We start from the raw sequence: 18,532 nt of genomic DNA, 5'->3' as shown, positions 1-18,532 counted from the left end.
TTTCACAGGAATTTGCATACATACGTCTTTCGCTTGTGCGTGTTGAAGTCATATCCATACAAAGAGAAAATTAACTCCGGCTACTGAAGTGCATGTGTGTGGGAGTAGCGTGAACCTAAAAACAAAGAAACCCCGAAAAGAGTCTTCAAGAGTCTACAAGCAAAAAAGGGAAAGCGACAGAGTCCATTATAAAACCTGAATCAACATCGGCTTGGCTTTTCAGAGGTGGCGACAACTCCGAGATCTGAAAGGATTTAAAAGCGACCCAGAGATTGCAACAGGTACGATATTTAATTGATATGGTTTGTGATCTGTGTGTGTGTGTAGTGAAATACAATTATACTGTAATCGGTGCGGAACATTTCACTTGCTATGTGAAATGTGTATTTTTCTTTATAACGACAATAATTTATAGAAATAAATCCTTTAGTCCTAGGCTTGCCAAGGACATGTGAGTCTTGAAATGATGTTGACCACTTGTTGGTAACAATGACAATTTATAAATGTGTTACTATCGTGGTCTATTTGGCCACAATATTCTGCAGTTATAAAAACTTTACAATGTTTGACCTTATCAGACTAGCAATCTTTATGTCTAATGTTAGCGAACGTCGCCTAACTTTTGTAATGTCATTTATTTCAAAGCATCAATGTTTCCAATAAGCCAAATCAACAGCATAAGATACGGTTCTTATCTGGTCAGATGACATGTTTTCAGATATCTATGTTTTCCTTTCTTTTTTATTTATTTGACCATTCACTCTGATAAGATGTTCTGTATCCAGTGTACACCGATGCCTCGAACCACCTTCATCCATGCAGAGGAGTAGAGCTGAACCACAACCAAAACAATGTTCTTCAGCAAGATATTTTTAACCGCTAGAAGTTACAAAAGTTACATAGTGTAGCTTTATGAATTCTGTGTTTTGGGCTCTTTAAACATTATATATACATTATATATACTATATATAGTATATATATATATATACCTTATTTCTGTAGCAGCGCCAATCTTTGATTTTTAATGGGAATGAGGAGGCGGCTGTGAGGAATACACATTCATTCATTCATGCTTGGCACTCTATAGTTATTTATCAAATCTGTACGTTTAATATTTAGGTAAAGCTACATTTATTTACCTATCTTTTATTAATTATTTCATGTTTGGCACCACCACAGACGAAATCTAACTTTGTCTCAGAACACGCCCCCTTCACTTGCCTAACCACAGCCTTCTTCCAGAACCGCATGCGCGGTACACTCTCATCCGGGTCCTTCGCAAGAATCTTTCTGAGAGGAGGCGGGAAATGGCGTCTCGAGCTGCTGCAACAGATCCATCTGCCGATCTGTGACTCACTCTCAGCAGAGAGCACTCAAACGGGCCACTTCAGCCGCTTTGGCTACAACCACCTCTGGATCGTGCCGTCGCGACCCTTGGCATGTAAGTGCTTAAACGGAACCTATTTTCTCCACATTCATGGGAAAATAAATATTTAGCCGTAAGCCACAGTCGCATCGCTTTGAAATCTCGCGTCTTCACGACTCGCCCCCTCCGTGTGACAACATGTTCTTCATGCAGCTTATTACGGCACGGCGCTATTGCTTTAGATAGTATCTCTACAAATATTAATTTATGATTAAAAAGGTCTTAAATATATTGAAATGTCTCTTTGTGGTTTTCGCATTCGTGTTTGTTTTATAATGAAGTTTGTTCGATGGAGCGCGAGCTTTGGTACGCAGCGTGCGGGTGTCGCGAGACAGCCAACAAGTCATCTGTTAGCGTTAGCCGCTGGTGTTAAAAAACGCCCTGGGACTCTTATGTTTTCATTAAAATAATACTTATTCGCGTGAGGAAGAACCTGTCATGGAGGCTCATTTTCGACAGACTATATTTGTGGCGACGCTTGTCAGCTGTGTTTTTGTTTTGGTGTCAATACGAGTGATTTGCTTGGCTAGCTAAATTGCGCGCGATCATTTGTAGCTTAAATAGCTCGCAGTTAAATACTGACAACAAATGTTCCAATCAAGAACATTTGAACCGGTCATCCAATTTTGTCGTGAATATATATATTTTTGTACAGCTTGAAATGTATTACAAGTGATTGACAGGATAAAGGGCAAGCTACGTTTGTTTAGATTCATCAAGTAAAGCGGGCGATGAAGGGAAACATTTCTCCCCCGCCCACTTCAAACACAAACATACTGATCTGAAGACTTTCACATGTTTATTATGCAGCTCATACCAATGCATTCAAAGCTTTTCAACATAATTCTTTACAAAATTCATACTGCTTAATTGTTAATTTTAATTATATTTATTATCATGATTTATGCCGAATAAAGATAATAATTTGATGGAAAATCATACTTTATTTGTCCATTAAGTTTCATAAATAGTGCATCAGTAGACTCTTTTCATGATCCTTCATGGCCGCACAATAATCAAAATAACAAAAATGGCGATTTGGTCATATGGGAATATAAAACTGCAAAAAGCTGTGATTAAAGACAGTTAAACATAATCTTTTTGCTCGTCAGAATAAACCAGTGACACGCTTATCTGTGCACATGCGAGGGTCATGGGCACCTGTTTTTAGCACTTTTAGAGCATTTTACATGTCTTGTGAAGGATAAGTACTACAGGTTCAAGCATGCAATTCCAGACATCAGTAGCTGCTACAAGTTATACAAATCTACAAAGGTGGCACCGTATTTCATCAGTTGCGGAACAGTGCAAACTACAAACTGCTCTTTCAGTATCAAAATAAAAGCTCAATGTGAAGGTAAGGTAAATAGGACAAATGTATTTCTTTAATATACAACAAATCTATTAATCAAATCAAAATAATGATAATTCAGTATTATATTAGAATAATAAACTTGACTGGGTCCCACAGTAATATTTTTGTATTATGCAATATTCAGCTTTGTTCCAGAAATAAGTGGAGCAGTTTTTGCATACCTTGTTCATTCACAAAAAACGTTTTAGTAAAAATATATGAAAGTTAATAATAGTTTTCATTAAACTAGTAATGTCTTTTATTATTAATATTCGCTGCCTTCAAATTTAATCTACTTGTCTAGTGTCTAAATTGGCTGTTTGGATTAAATGATGGTTCCTCTGATATAAAAAAAAAAGATGTTTTGAGCCATTTCAGAGCAAATACATAATAAGATATATATTCAAAATTGTCAATGGGCTGGATATAAGTTTTGTAGTTGTATCGTCCAGCCCAATTGGAAAGCTGAGATCGTCAATAGTTCTGAACATATTTTGCAGATGATTTGTTTATCATGTTTTTTTCTACTGTACTGCTTATTTTGTTGTAAACATCTGAGATGGAACAGTGGACTATTTACCAAAGCAAGCTAACAAACAAGTAAACAGTAGATAGTTTTAAAGAAAACAGCTTAAATTAAGAGCTGATTTAGGGTTTGGAGCAATTTGGGGCTTACTGAAGCAGTGATGAGGGCAGACACAAGGCATTGGTCTGTATTGTCTTACAGAAATCAAATTTCACTAACTAAAAAAAAAAAAACTGCTACATTACATTTACATTTCAGATAATGAAAGCTTTATTTAAGTGCTATATGAAACACATTCATATTAATATTTCTACAGCATTACCAAAAGTAGTTTTCCAGGTCTTATTATTTTATGTATCAAATGCAAAAATTATGGAGTTCTGTGAAAAGTTCAGATTCAGGTTAAAGTACTTAAAGTCAATAATCGACGACATGCAAACTGTTGCAAAAGTCGAGCAACAAGATGTAAACATTATATTTGTTAATATGATTTTGATATGATAAAATTAGGGATTTAGCTGCGGTAGTGCATTTAAAAAGGTTTACCAGCGTTACATTGTCATGACAACAAATTTGCAATATTGGATGTTACTTCACACAGATAAGTTAACTAAGTGATTTGATCACACTAAATAATTTTTTACATGTTTAATGCTGTAATTTTTAAACTTTGAGTAACGTTTACAGCTTGGGCCCCATTCACTTCCATTGCAAGTGCCTAACTGTAACTGCAATTTTCTTTATTAAACGACATAAGTTAAAATTTCATTTCATGGCAATCAACATTAAGCCATGAATGCTTTTGATTAAGATTCACTTGTATAGAAAAAAATACGCTTATTGTTAGGGATGCACCGAAATTTCGGCCACCGAAAATTTTCGGCCGAAAATGGCACTTCCGGTTTTTTGGCCGAAAATATGAGCCGAAAATACCTCCTCGCCCCGCCCCTCAGTGCTCAGATTTCACTCTGGATCGATCTAGCCCTTATCACGGCGCTACCAAACAAAGGCCGATCAAGTCAGCGGTGTGGAAATTCTTCAAAGTTTCTGATAAGGACATCAAATTTGCGATCTGCAGTGTTTATTCAGCAGAAATCTCAAGATATATATATATACACACAGAATACAGCAAGAGATTCTACAGGAAAGTGTCACAACTAGCGCCGCTACATCACAACTTGAGGCGTATCTAGCGGAACTGCGCCAGAAGCGGCAATCCCCTTGACTACGGTAGCATAAACAAAGACCGCTTTGCTTGCGCGGATGGCGCACAGGTATTTATCTGCCCAAGCACCAGCACAGAGAGTGAGAGACTGTTCAGTGCAGCATCTCATGTTCTTGATGAGCTTTCTGACAGGAGAGACTGTCAGAAAGTTTAGCAATTTTTGTTCTTGAAGAGAAACCTTTCACTTGTTCTTAAATAGAAAGCGGTCCAATATGATGTGTATAGCAATTACATTACACTTGTTCTTCACTCGAGGATACATCTGTCGTTTACAGTTGAGGTTGGATTTAGTTCAATTACTGCTGTTTTGCACTGTTGTTTTGCACAATAATGTTCACTTAAAGTGTACATACGTTTACATAAACAGAATAGAGCACTGATCTATATATATAATTATATATTATAGTTATGTATAGATCAGTGGAATAGAGGCCCTCTGCCATTCTGTGTTCTGCCTTTTATTTAATTAAAATTACTGTTGCATATTTAAACTTTTTGAAAGATGCTAGCTAAGTTCATTACTTGACTGTTGTTTTTCATATAATAGTTTTCTAAAACGTTACATTATTTGAATAATTGTTAATAAAATCTGTAAAATTAGATTTTTACAGAACTGAATGAAGAATAATATTTAATATATTTTTTGTCCAATTTTGGTGTTACTTTCAATAAAAGTGTGATTTATTTTATTGGTTTGTAGTTTTTCAATTCAGATTCATTAAATTCATGAAATTCATGAAAAAGTATAAAAATTAAAACAATTATACACCATTTTTTTTTTTTAAATAGGTAAAAGTTTCGGTTTTCGCCAAGTGCATCCTGGATTTTCTGTTAGGGTTAATTTTAATTTCGGTGCATCCCTACTTATTGTTGAATAATATCCCACCAAATATTTTCATCACTCGTGAAGTTCAGTTTTCAGATCCCCTTCTTGGGAGCATCTATGGCTAAATTGGCAATCAGGAGTCCAGTTTTTAACCTGTCATAGGTATTAGTTGTCTGGTAGAATTAAATATTAATTTTCCATTGATTAGGGTGATCATTTCTTTCCCCCCTCCTTTTTTGGTAATCTTAAAGAAAGCTGTAGGGTGCTGTCACTGGAGACCTTTCTTGTCAATGGCAGCATGGTAGAGATCTGATTGTTTTCCTTGAGTTGCCATTACTTATCACTGGAAAGAATTTTGCACTTTTAACAACAATACTTGTATCTAAAAGTCTTACATTGGCTATCATTAATTTATCAGTCTTAAAGATATTTTTAACTACCGCTCTTTAAATGTTTACGCTCAATATGAGGATAAAGTTCACCCAGTTTTACGATACACGTGATGCTCCTCTTTGCTTTATTTGTAGTTATAGTAAACTCACTGACATTGTCTTTCTCAGTCTTACATGTGACTTTTGGGACAATGAGGCTGAGAGTGCGTAAGGCATCTCAGCAGCGGAGCACCACCCCATCCGCACGGACCGCCAAAACCAAGAGGAAGCACTCCGAGGTGGAACATACTCTGCCCTCAGAAGACAGCAAGATGGAGAAGCAAGAGACTGGCATTTTCTCCACGATTAAACGATTTATCAGGGGAAATGCTGTTAAGGTTTGCATTTTAGCTTTGGTTTTGGGAGGCATTTTGTTGGATACTTGACTTGTGCAGTTTGACTTCAGCTGTTTTTACTGATATCAGGTGGAGCAGTGCACTCCTGCTAAGAGGAGCCGTGTGGACTGTGATTTTGACAGTAATCTGATTACATCCACTCCTACCACTGGGAACCTGCCCGGCAGAGCAAACCCCAGAACCCGCAGGAAAGGCCCTGTCAATGGAGGTAGGACAGATATCTAAATTCAAGCGTAGGCATTTAGTAAATTATCATGGAAAACCGTTTCATTGCACTTATAAAATATAACGTTTAAGTGTGCTGTGTAGACAAATGCTGATTATTTTCACAGGGTTCCCATGGTCATAGAAAACCTGGAAATAGCAAGAATTCAAATAATCATAAAAAGTCCCGGAAAGCTCATGGAAATATCTGTAGTGAATATCAATTTTTCTAGAATATGTAAGTGGAAAAATATAATCCAATAAATCTGTATGACAACATTGTTATATTATTATTTCATAAACATTTAAAGGTTTGTGTGGAGTATGTATGACCTTAGATGTGGTTATTGGAACAAAAGAGAATAATGATTACTGTATTTTCCTGAATATCATCAGAAAGGTCCTGCAACTTTTAGTCTGAAATGACTTATCAACATCTATAAATTAACATTTATACGTAATTGATGACATCTGGTCAAATGCGCTGTACATCAAATCCCTTTATTGTCACTCAACCATATACACAAGTGCAAAAGTGTGTGAGTCTTGGGTGCAACATAACAGTATGACAAACACAATAAACATCTGATTTACAAATAACAGTTTACACACCAAAACACATATGCCTACAAATAAATTAAAAATCAGGCGTTTTAAAGAGCTAATTCAGATTTTTTAGCCTTTACAAAGTATATGCAACCAGATTAAATATTGTCACATCATAAAATTATTGTTCTAACAAACTCTAGACCACTGTCAAACACAACTCCTCACATGCCCACAAAATGACATTACATGTCACTCGTAGTAAAGACATTCAGTCAGTGAACAGGATAATTAATGCATAGAAAAATTGTTGCAAAAATCTGAAATATCTACAGATAGACAGTTGCTAACATTAAAGGGATAGTTCACCCAAAATTGAAAATTCTCACATCATTTACTCACCCTCATGATATCCCAGGTGTGTATGACTTTCTTTCTTCACCAGAACCCATTTGAAGAAAAATAGAAATATTTCTTGGCTCAGTAGGTCCTTGAAATTCAAGTGAATGGCGATGTCTCTTTTGAAGGTCCAAAAATCACAGACAATCAGCATAAACATCATTGATACGACTCCAACTGTTAAATAAATGTCTTCTAAAGTGACACCATTGCTTTTGGTGTGAAAAAGATCAATACTTTTTACTTTTTAAAAAGCTTAATCATCCTTCCTTTCAGCAGCAGTATGCACGTGTGACATAATCGCTGTGGCACTTGAGACACAGGAGAATGAGGCATGTGCATCACAGCCGGAAGAGCAGCACTGTTTTCAAGTGAGGAGGAACGCTGTACAGTACCTCGGTTGATTTTGGTTTAGATCTGTTATTATCGGTTTCTTTAATCTTTACTCACAATGGTGCATTTTTGTGCTTATCCTGGATGTCTCAACCGAGGGGATAATGTGAGATTACGTCTGTATCATGGCAATGCGAATGTCACAGGAGAGACTGCTTTGACTCCACCCTCTCCTGAAGCTTACCTAGTTTAAGTACTAGTTAAAGTACTTCAATATTTATCTTTTGTCACACTAAAAGTGATCGTGACACTTTAGAAGACCTTAATTTAACAGCTGCAGTTGTATCAATGATGTTTATGCTGACTGTCAGATTTTTTTTTTTTTGAGCTTCAAAAAAGAAATTGCCATTCATTTGCATTTTAAGGACCTACTGAGCTAAGAATGTTTTCTTCAAATGTGTTCTGGTGAAGGAAGAAAGTCATATACACCTGGGATATCATGATGGTGACTAAAGGATCAGAGAATTTTCATTTTTGGATGAACTATCCCTTTAATGAATGCACATGTTTGGCATATTTGTTTTACTCAGACTAAAAGCTGTTTATTTGTATACAGTATAGTGTTACATGTGTTCTAAACAGATGTGGATTATTTGTCACGGTTTGTCTCAGTTAAAACAAACCTCAATACACCGTGATACAATGCGTAGATCCTGAGGAAATCTTCATTGACTACGGCTGACACGATGAGCGGGGTGAATGAAAGTCAGGTGGTGGCTCCACCTGTCCTAATGCCTGTTTTTTTTTTTTTTTTTTTAAATGTTACTTATACACGGATGCGACTTATCTGTTTTTTTTCTCTCTCCCAACAACATGATTTGCGACTTCTATTTAGGTGCAACTGAATACGGTAGTATGCAGAACATCACAGCATTCTGTTAGTGTTGAATGTCTCTTATTCTTTTGTTCAGATACCATGACAAGTCAAAGTAAACCTGTGAAGCCCAACGGTAAGCTGGAGGTTGAGACAGAAGTTCCAAGCAGTCCACCCCGCACCACCCTCTTGGGAACCATATTCTCTCCTGTTTTTAGCTTCTTCTCACCAGCCACAAAAAATGGTAAGGTTGTGTGATCTCACTTGTCAGACAGTTGAAGTAGTGGTTGAATGATGTGAAAGTGGCCCATTTTAGAAAATAAAATTTATATTTAAATTGCCATACTCTTTCAAAATTTGGAGTCTCTGTATATTATGTCCTCTGTCTGGAGCCCTTTGATCTGAGGCACCTGCTGGTATCTAAAACCAGTAAAACAAACAAATGCAGTTTAAATGAAATTGCCATTTTTATTGCAGTGTTTTCATTTTCCCAAGCTTTTAGTGATAACCTCACCACACTGTTAAATCCATGCCTGACTCTCCATCACTCGTCCTTCAGCTACTGCAGGGTCAGATTCCCCAGGCCAGGTGGTTGAAGCTGAAGAGATCGTGAAGCAACTCGACACTGAGCAGCTTGAGGAAACCCCTATCATCACTACCACTGATGGCAGAGACCTGACCTTTGACCCTGTACTCAATCCTAGATCTCTGCCCCATGCAGACACACCAGTAGAAGAAGGGGAGATTGTCACTGAGGCTGATATGCCACCACTAACTGGTGAGAATCTGAGTTAGTGCTGCAACAACTAATCAATAAAATTGACAGTGAAAATTATTGACCAAACAACATTATCAATTAGTTGGATCCCGTGCAGGGTGCACCCAGAAGCTCTGCTAGGAATGTCACTTTATAGTGTGAAAAATGCATTTGATTGATGAAACTCATTTGAAAATTGACAGACAAGTTGATGTGGAAAATCCGTGACCCAATTATAATTTTTGTGTGAAATATTGCTTTAAAAGTGAATATTTGATAGAAATGGTTGTAATTTGACCTGCAAGGTTTGTGAAGATTTAAGATGTTAAATCTTCACTTTTTCCCCTTTTGACTAGCTGTAGGTTCCAACAACAATTACGCAGATGTCCCGTCATCGCCTCCTGCAGAGGGAACTTACGAAGAGGACTGGGAGGTTTTTGACCCGTGAGTTAAATTTTTACACATTTAAAATCTAATTATATTTGAAAGTTTATTGCTGGTTTTCTGATATGTAACTATCTCTGATCCTAACAGATATTTCTTCATCAAACACGTGCCACCTTTGAGTGAGGAGCAGCTTACACGCAAACCAGCGCTTCCTCTCAAAACCAGGAGCACACCCGAGTTCTCCCTTGTCTTAGATCTTGTAAGTTGACAAGACTTTATTACTGATCTTAAAGAAATTAATCAGGTTCAATTCTAGACAATAAAAGCTCAAAACGAGCTAAATTTATGGGGCAAAACATTGCACATGGATAATTATTAAAATATGCATTGTTTTGAAAGCATAATCACATGACTTACTCCCACCCCTAAAAGGGTGTTTTGGACAAATATATTTCCTGTCACGTTTGTAAAACATGACTTGTCTACAGCTCAACACATAATACGATTGTTAATGCAAGTGATTTAACAAAAATAAGTTGAAAATGTTTGCTTTTAACTCTGCAATGCCTTGCCCCATAGTCTTCATTGTAAGAGCATTAATGTAAACACAACTTTTGACAGACTCGTCCCTCTGTTTTTACAGACTTGGGGACATGTCAGTTTTGTTTTCTGTGGTTATCAACAGCTGTTGATAAAATTTAAGTAGCATTGAACATTTAACAAAGTTGTTACAATTTTAGTTAAAGCAAGTTCAAGTTTCTCCTTTGTGTTGTAGGATGAGACTTTGGTCCACTGTAGCCTTAATGAACTGGAGGATGCAGCCTTGACCTTTCCAGTGCTTTTTCAAGATGTCATTTACCAGGTACATTAGCAGCTGTCAGCCTGGCTCTAATGAACCATCAATATTTCTCACTATTTTTCCATGTTCGATTTGATATTTTCTGTGCTGGTTTGTGTGTAGCTATATAAGACTGGTTTGATTTCCTATTCTTAAAGGTGTATGTCCGGTTACGGCCATTCTTTAGAGAATTCCTGGAACGCATGGCTCAGATTTTTGAGGTAAGTGTGATCTCTTTTTCCTTATTTCATTTTGTTTTTAGTGCTATGTAAAAACCTAGAAAACATGTAACGTGAATAACGTATTAGTCAGCGCACTTGTTCAGTCCTATCATGCTTTTTTAAAAATTTTTATTCAGTTATGTGGTCTACAGTTTTCTCTTCGCTGGGCATTAATGAACTTACTTTGGCCTGTCCACAGATCATTCTTTTTACTGCTTCCAAGAAGGTGTATGCTGATAAGTTGCTGAACATCCTGGATCCTAAGAAACAGTTAGTTAGGTCAGTTGCCTTTGTGTGATTTACTATTGTTGACTTCTCTTTTTATACATACAAAAGATAACATAAATTCCACTAAAGAACCTATGAAATGTTTTCTTTCCTGTGTTAATGCATTTACCTATTGAAACATGAAGGCTGGGCAGGACATCATCCCTTGTTTTCAAATTAGGGTTGTGTTACAGTTATGAACTGTGATTTTGATAGTGAGTTGAAAGAGAAAAACTACTTCACAATAGATTTTAGTTAAAGTACTTCAATATGAATCTTTTTACGCACTAAAAGCAATTGTGTCGCTTTAGAAGACATTAATTAAACAGCTGGACTCATAACGATGATGTTTATGCTGGCTGTCTGAATTTTGGTGCTTCAAAAGAGAAATTGTCATTCACTTGCATTTTAAGGACCTATTGAGCTAAGAATTGTTTCTTCAAATGTATTCTGGTGAAGGAAGAAAGTCACACACCTGGATTATCATGAAGATGACTAAATAATGAGAGGATTTTTCTTTTATGTGAACTATCCCTTTAAATTGCAGATTAAATTAAAATGACTTGCATGTCCTTAACTACTAATAGTATGTAGGTGTGGTCTGAATGCCCAAGTTGTTAGAAGTTTAAAGTGAGTATTAAGCAGTGCATCAAACTTGTGCATCGGTACTAGGATGAGATCTTTTGAGGGGCATTTTGTACATTAAGGTGGGCAACAGGTTTTCTAGTTTCACCATGCAATGGTTCTGAGGTGCTCAAGGAAAATCGGGGTGATCCCTCTTAGACCCCGGCTATGGCAGTAAACCCAGAATTGTTTTCTCTCAGGCACCGGTTGTTTCGTGAGCACTGTGTGTGCGTCCAAGGGAACTACATCAAAGACCTTAACATCCTCGGGAGAGATCTGTCCAAGACTGTGATCATTGACAACTCACCTCAGGCATTTGCCTATCAGGTTTGTGTATCCTTATCGAATTTTACCACCATTGATGTGGTCCGTGGTGAGTTATTAATATGTTATTAGTATGTGTTCGGTGTTCATGTTCAAACTGACTAAACCCCGGTATTACCGGTCAATAAAAAAAAAAAAAAAATATTTACATTTCTTGTTGCACTTAAATCTGTTTTGTATACTATTATGATGATAGTGAAACTTTGTAATATGGCACTTTTTGTACCACTGTCTCCCTAAGATGATTCGCTGATGTTCTTCCTCTTTTGTAAGTCGCTTTGGATAAAAGCATCTGCCAAATGAATAAATGTAAATGTAATAAATGTACCACTGGTTGGATGATAAGTGGTACTATGAGATCTTTTCTGTTAAGCAGTAGCCTACACAATAACAAGGCAGCTTGATTTCAAACTTTGAAATTTTGTATTTATTTGAACAAAAAAATTCAATTGAAACTGAAAAAGTGAAGTGCAATTAAAATGTGTTTTTTCTCCCCAATTTGGAATTCCCAATGCGCTACCTGTGGTGGCGTAATGACTCGCCGAGGACGGATATCAGTTTGGTCTCGTCTGAGAACATCAATCCACTCATCACGTGGCTTGTTGAGCACGTTGCTGCGGAGACCTAGCGCATGTGGAGGCTTCACGCTATTCTCCGTGGCATCCATGCACAGCTCACCGCGAGAACCACATTATAGCGACCACGAGGAGGTTAACTCAACGTGACTCCACCCACCCTAGCAACCAGGCTTTATTTCCACAGAGCAGTTCTTTTAAATATCGTGAACATATTTCTTGCATATTGGCCAGCCCTAGGAGGGAACAAAACTCATTTATTCCCACACATTCAAAGTCATAACTCTTCCGAAGCAGTTAAACTGGGTCCTGGTATGAAAGGTAATAAAACACCAACATTAAACCCGCAGCAACCCACGATAAGTGATGCATTTTTCAGGACAACGAAATACCCGTCCGGTAGCCCATGATGGACAGAATGCACAGAGATGTTGCCCTTCACAACTGTTGAAAAGACATCTTTCAAGAAGTTGAAAAACATTTTAATTGCACTTTTGACATTTTACTTAAAAAAAAATAATAATAAAAATAATTAAGTTCCGAGTTTGAAATCAAGCTGCCTTGCTATTGTGTAGGAGTTTGCTTAACCAAAATTACCCCAAAGTACCACCTAGTGTCCAACAGCGGTAGTACTGGTGTTAGTCGGTTTAAACATGAATACAGCACTGGTGTGAAAATTATGATATCGTGGCAAGTCTACTGAATGCAGAGCATCACCTGAGCTGAGATGGTCTGAGGTAATTTACAGCATCCTTATAGACTATACTATTCTTGCAAAAAAAATCAGAAGTCTGAAACAAAGAGTGAGAACCTTTTATATACACGTGTTCAGAATCCGAGATGTCTTAAAGTTACCCACCATGCACATTATGTTCACTACCTGCAATTAAACGTCTTCTGTCAGTGCATGTACTTTGCTGCCTGTGTAATTTGATACGTTGGTAAAGAATATCTGGCTTTCAATGTGTTATTTAGATTCATTTATCATGGGTCGCAAACTCTTCATTAGGCAACTATTCTTTATTGCAGGCTATTCTATTCGTTAGGCTAATGTATTGATATTGGAAGTTCCATTCATGTTGTTTCCACCTTTTATCCAGTATAAAATTTCACACAGGTTTGGTCTCTTGTACCGAGTAGAACCGGTAACACCATACACTGTGGCAACCCTAATGTAAAGCTCAGCATGTGCTCCTCTCGTTGCAGCTTTCCAATGGGATCCCCATCGAGAGTTGGTTTGTGGACAAGAATGACAATGAGCTCCTAAAGCTAGTGCCATTTTTGGAAAAGCTGGTAGAACTGGTATGTGCATCTCGTGTCTTTTTAGTGTGTTTTTGTTTTGTGGTGCTGTTTAAAGGTGAACATATGCCACTTTAATATGCAGAGACAAATAATGTGTTTTAACTGTATAATTATTGTAAATGGCTTTTTTTATGATTACGTTTGGTCCAGAAATTACACAAGTAGATTTACACCCATTTGCAAGGTGAAGTGCACAATGATCTGCTTCAAACAAAGATTGTTAGTTTGTAACTTTTTGTTGACTATGCATATTTGTGTTTTTATTACAGAATGAGGACGTTCGGCCTCACATAAGAGAACGGTTTCGCCTGCATGACCTTCTACCACCAGAATGAATGTTTGTCAGTCGAAATGAACATTTCTTGCCAACCTGACTGTTTTTAAGCAGTGTGAATTTACACCATGGGGAAATGAGAATATGCCACAAACTCATTGCCATATGGATTTCAACTACAGACTTGCCTTCTTTGGCGTTCTTTTAATTGGGGGGGCATATGTTTTAAAAAAATAAATAAAAAAAATAAATGATGTATGCATACATTTTCTATACACGCACATTTATGGAACTGAAGGTGAAGCCAAGAAGATAATTTTGGGCTGGTCATCCTTTTAGGCTCTGTGACAAGGGAGATGATATGAAGTGGAGTTTTTGCCTGAATTGGAGTTTATTTTAAAGCGCTATGCAGAAGTGGACATACATCACTCCTTTTGGTGCTCAAAGGGACTCTCTGCCTTTCCAGTACTCTGGCTTCAACGGGAATGACCAGTTGAATATATAAACATGAAAATATACATTCAGCTCTGTGTATATGTATATATAACATTTGTACATATATATTTTTTTCCTGTCAAGTTTGTACAACATGACTTGCCCTTTGGTTTAAATTCATTATGCATTCCTTTTTAGTTCATGGTATTTCATAGACAAGCTGGGTTTTTTTTGTACTCTAGATTGTATTTATATTTTATGGCTTATCTCTTTAGCTTTAGTACTCTTGTAATCCGGTGAAGTGTAATTGCATATCCAGTCACATCCCATGTGGATCAAATGGAAAAACAATAACAAAATGCTGATTTGTAAATCTCAAAACTTGATTCTCTTTGTCTAGTTGTGGCTTTCAGTTACTGACCTCTTAATCCCATTTATTCATGTCAGTGCTAAATTGGGGAAATTTAACATTTCTGTTCTTTGTTTTTATATCCAAGTATAGTTGAAATGTAAAATACTGTATGTGCTTCAAATTGCTTTTGTGTGAAAAATGCATCGTCTCTTTCTGAAATGTCCGGTAATTGTAGCACCAGCACATGAACTTGCTTAAATCACAGAATATCTGCAATATTCCATGTTTTCCCACTTGCCGATCCTCTCTTGAAGTCCTGCTTTGAATACTGTTTTAGGAATTTTTATGTACAGCTCTACCTACCTCTGAAGGGTAGACCTTCTGTTTTATTCAGTGTTACCCCAATGTTTTTTATTTCTATGTACATTTAATACATAATTTTAATGTACCAGAAGAATCTAAATGGGTGTTTTTTTTTCTTGATTGTATGGAAGTATCACATGTGGCCTTGACTGTTATCTTTGTTTTTCTTTAAGGATGAATGCACAATAACTTGCTTTAACCTCATTATCATAGTTTTAGTTAGCATGCCCTATGCGTTTTATCATTAAGGAGAAAACAAGCAATGCCTTTCACGTTTGTATAGAAATTAGTAGTTGACCGATGTTTTTTTTAAGTGGTTGTTGGCTAATATGTACTTTGTGATACAATGAATGACAGCAAAAAAAATCTTATTTTACACAATATTTACTCAAAATTCACACGCCTGTAGATTGTGGAACTGAGTGACCCAAGCAGAGGGTTTTTGGATGATGTCAGTAATCTCAAATTGGTGTAATATTGTTTAATTGGCTGAATTAACAGTCTATCACTAGTGGAAAAACAAACTAAAATCTCCTTTTTACATTGCTAAGGCAGATTGCATGTGATACGTGGCAGCTCTTGTCATCAATTGAAGTTTTCTCACAAATGGTTTAATCAATCCAAAAGCTAGATTATAAGATTATTTCAATAAGAATGTTGTGTGTAGCAGTTTGCAACTATCTGTGGATGGAGGCCTTGTTAAAGAGTGGTATTTTGAATGTATTTCAGTGTAGCTTTTTCAGCACAAATGGATCAAAAACAAAACATTTTTAAAGACTTTTTCAGATTATGTAAAAAAATTGTATGTATGTATGTTCCATATATATATATATATATATATATATATATATATATATATATATATATATATATATAGTGTCACTGAAATTGTATCATTTGTTGTGTCCTGGACTAAAAAAGTACATGAAAACAGCATGCAGAATAAGCTTCAAGACTGAAACATTAAATGTGCACTTCTTTTTACTGTAAGCTGTTGAGAACATTTCTGCAAATGTAAACACATTTTGCACTCTTTGTGGTGAAGTTCAGTTTTTATAAATCTAGTTAACTAAAAAGTGAGTGAAGGTAAAATTATTTTTATGAATCAAAAGCCATGTGTTCATAGCACATTTGTGTCTGTCTATCCAGGAAAAAAAGTTCTAAGAATTTTATTTGGAAAAAATCAAAAGGCAATATATAGATATATATTCCACACACATCAGCCACAACATTAAAACCACCTGCCTAATATTGTGTAGGTCCCCTTCATACCACGAAAACAGCACCAACCTGCATCTCAGAAAAACAATCTGAGATTCTATTCTCATCACAATTGTACAGAGCGGTTATCTGAGTTATTGTAGACTTTGTCAGTTCTAACCAGTCTGGCCATTCTCTGTTGACCTCTCTCATCAACAAGGTGTTTCCATCTACAGAACTGCCCCTCACTGGATGTTTTTAGTTTTTGGCACCATTCTGAGTAAATTCTAGAGACTTGTGTGTGTGAAAATCCCAGGAGATCAGCAGTTACAAAAATACTGGCAGCAACCCCTCTGGCACCAACAATCATGCCACGGTCTAAATCACTGAGATCATCTTTTTCCCCATTCTGATGGTTGATGTGAGCATTAATTGAAGCTCCTGACCCATATCTGCATGATTTTATGCACTGCTGCCACATGATTGGCTGATTAAATAATTGCATGGATGATTGTTGGTGCCAGACGGGCTGCTTTAAGTATTTCTGTAAATGCTGATCTCCTGGGATTTTCACACACAACAGTCTCTAGAATTTAGTCAGTCTATGGTAACTCAGATAACCGCTCTGTACAAATGTGGTGAGAAGAATATTATCTCAGAATGTTATTCTGAGATGCAGGTTGGTGCTGTTTTGGCGGCACAATGGGGACCTACACAATATTAGGCAGGTGGCTGATAGTTGTATATGCGAATATATTACCCTTACAAAAGAATCGCCATAGTACATAGTTATTGTAGTAACTAGTTTATTAAGTGCTATATACTACATAGTGCTATTATTGTTGGAAACTAATGTAAAGATTTGTGAAGCTTTAAAGCATAACAAAAAAAAAATGTAATTCCATAATTTACTCACCCACATGGCATCCCAGATATGTATGACTTTTTGTCTTCAGCTGAACACAAACAAAAGTTTTTGAAAAAAATACCTCAGATGTAGGTTCATACAATTCAAGTGAATGGTGATCAGACTTTTGTAGCTCCAAAAATCACATAAAGGAAACAGAAATAATTCATAAACCTCCAGTGGTTTAATCCATATAATCAGAAGCAATATGATAAGTGTGGGTGCAGAAACAGATCCAAATTTAAATCCTTTTTTTTTTTAACTCTAAATTTCCACATTAACTTTCAGATGAGGGTGCCCCACTTTTCAGGCATGAAGGTGAGTAAATTATATGAGAATGTTCATTCTGGCTGAACCTTCCCTTTAAATTGCCATGCCATTTTTATTAAAAAATAAATAAAATAATAGTTTTCACCAAAATAACATAGTTACTACACTGATTGTTGTTACAATAAAATAATATAAATATGGAATCTCCTTCTGGCAGTGTAAGATTTTAGAGTCATTGTCATTATGTTTAATTTCTTTTTAAAAGACAGTGGTGGCTATTTAACTGTGACATCAATTTCCTTTGGGTATTATTATTTTGCATGTTTAATGCATGAGTAGAATATGGTCTAGATGGAAAACAATACTTAAAGTTAATTGGACGTACAACAACATAGCCTAAATTATACACAGTTATACCTAAAACGTGAATTTTGAAGTTGCAGGGTTACATTTTTTATTTTTTTTTAATGTTGATAAGTTGCTAGATAAGGACTACAAATACCACAAGCTTCAGAGTGAACTTGTCTAACAAAACGGAAAACTGTTGTAGTTCTTATGTAGCAGCTTGTTAGAAACATACTTTTTTTTTAAACACTGCTCCTGAAAAAATCACATAGGACTGTGTGTAATTTGTATTGTAGAACAAAAAGTCCAAGTAGGCTATCTTCAAGTAATGTTTACCACAGGCCTGATTTTACTCATAAATCCAAAACTGCATTACAAAAACCCATTGGAAAATCCAGAGGGAACCCATACTATATCTCTCAGGATTCTGGACTACAGCCCGTATAAGTTACCTCAATTACATTGCAGTAACAACCGTAGTACCTGGTATTTTGGCGGGAAGGTGTAAACTTAAGATTCCCGCCCTCCAGTCCACCTGGTGGCGCTGCATTCTCTCCCACACTCTGCATGAACCAAGAGAGATCAGTGTAA

At 36.4% G+C, this 18,532-nt stretch overlaps 1 protein-coding gene across 1 annotated transcript; it reads left to right on the top strand.

Moving 5' to 3' along the window:
- Positions 1-1,108: 1,108 nt before the first annotated feature.
- Positions 1,109-16,032, top strand: LOC127640190 (CTD small phosphatase-like protein 2-A). The gene is made up of 13 exons (XM_052122624.1): positions 1,109-1,441; positions 5,918-6,126; positions 6,214-6,352; positions 8,598-8,744; positions 9,060-9,278; positions 9,614-9,701; positions 9,792-9,903; positions 10,420-10,506; positions 10,641-10,703; positions 10,903-10,982; positions 11,795-11,921; positions 13,700-13,795; positions 14,065-16,032. Exons 1-13 carry the CDS (start codon positions 1,249-1,251, stop codon positions 14,128-14,130), a joined length of 1,626 nt encoding a protein of 541 aa, XP_051978584.1. The 5' UTR covers positions 1,109-1,248; the 3' UTR covers positions 14,131-16,032.
- Positions 16,033-18,532: the final 2,500 nt, after the last annotated feature.

Source organism: Xyrauchen texanus, chromosome 49 (genome assembly GCF_025860055.1).
Source record: "Xyrauchen texanus isolate HMW12.3.18 chromosome 49, RBS_HiC_50CHRs, whole genome shotgun sequence".
Classification (NCBI taxonomy): domain Eukaryota; kingdom Metazoa; phylum Chordata; class Actinopteri; order Cypriniformes; family Catostomidae; genus Xyrauchen; species Xyrauchen texanus.
The sequence above is the reverse complement of the archived record's forward strand: the minus strand, read 5'-3'. Positions and strand labels throughout refer to the sequence as shown.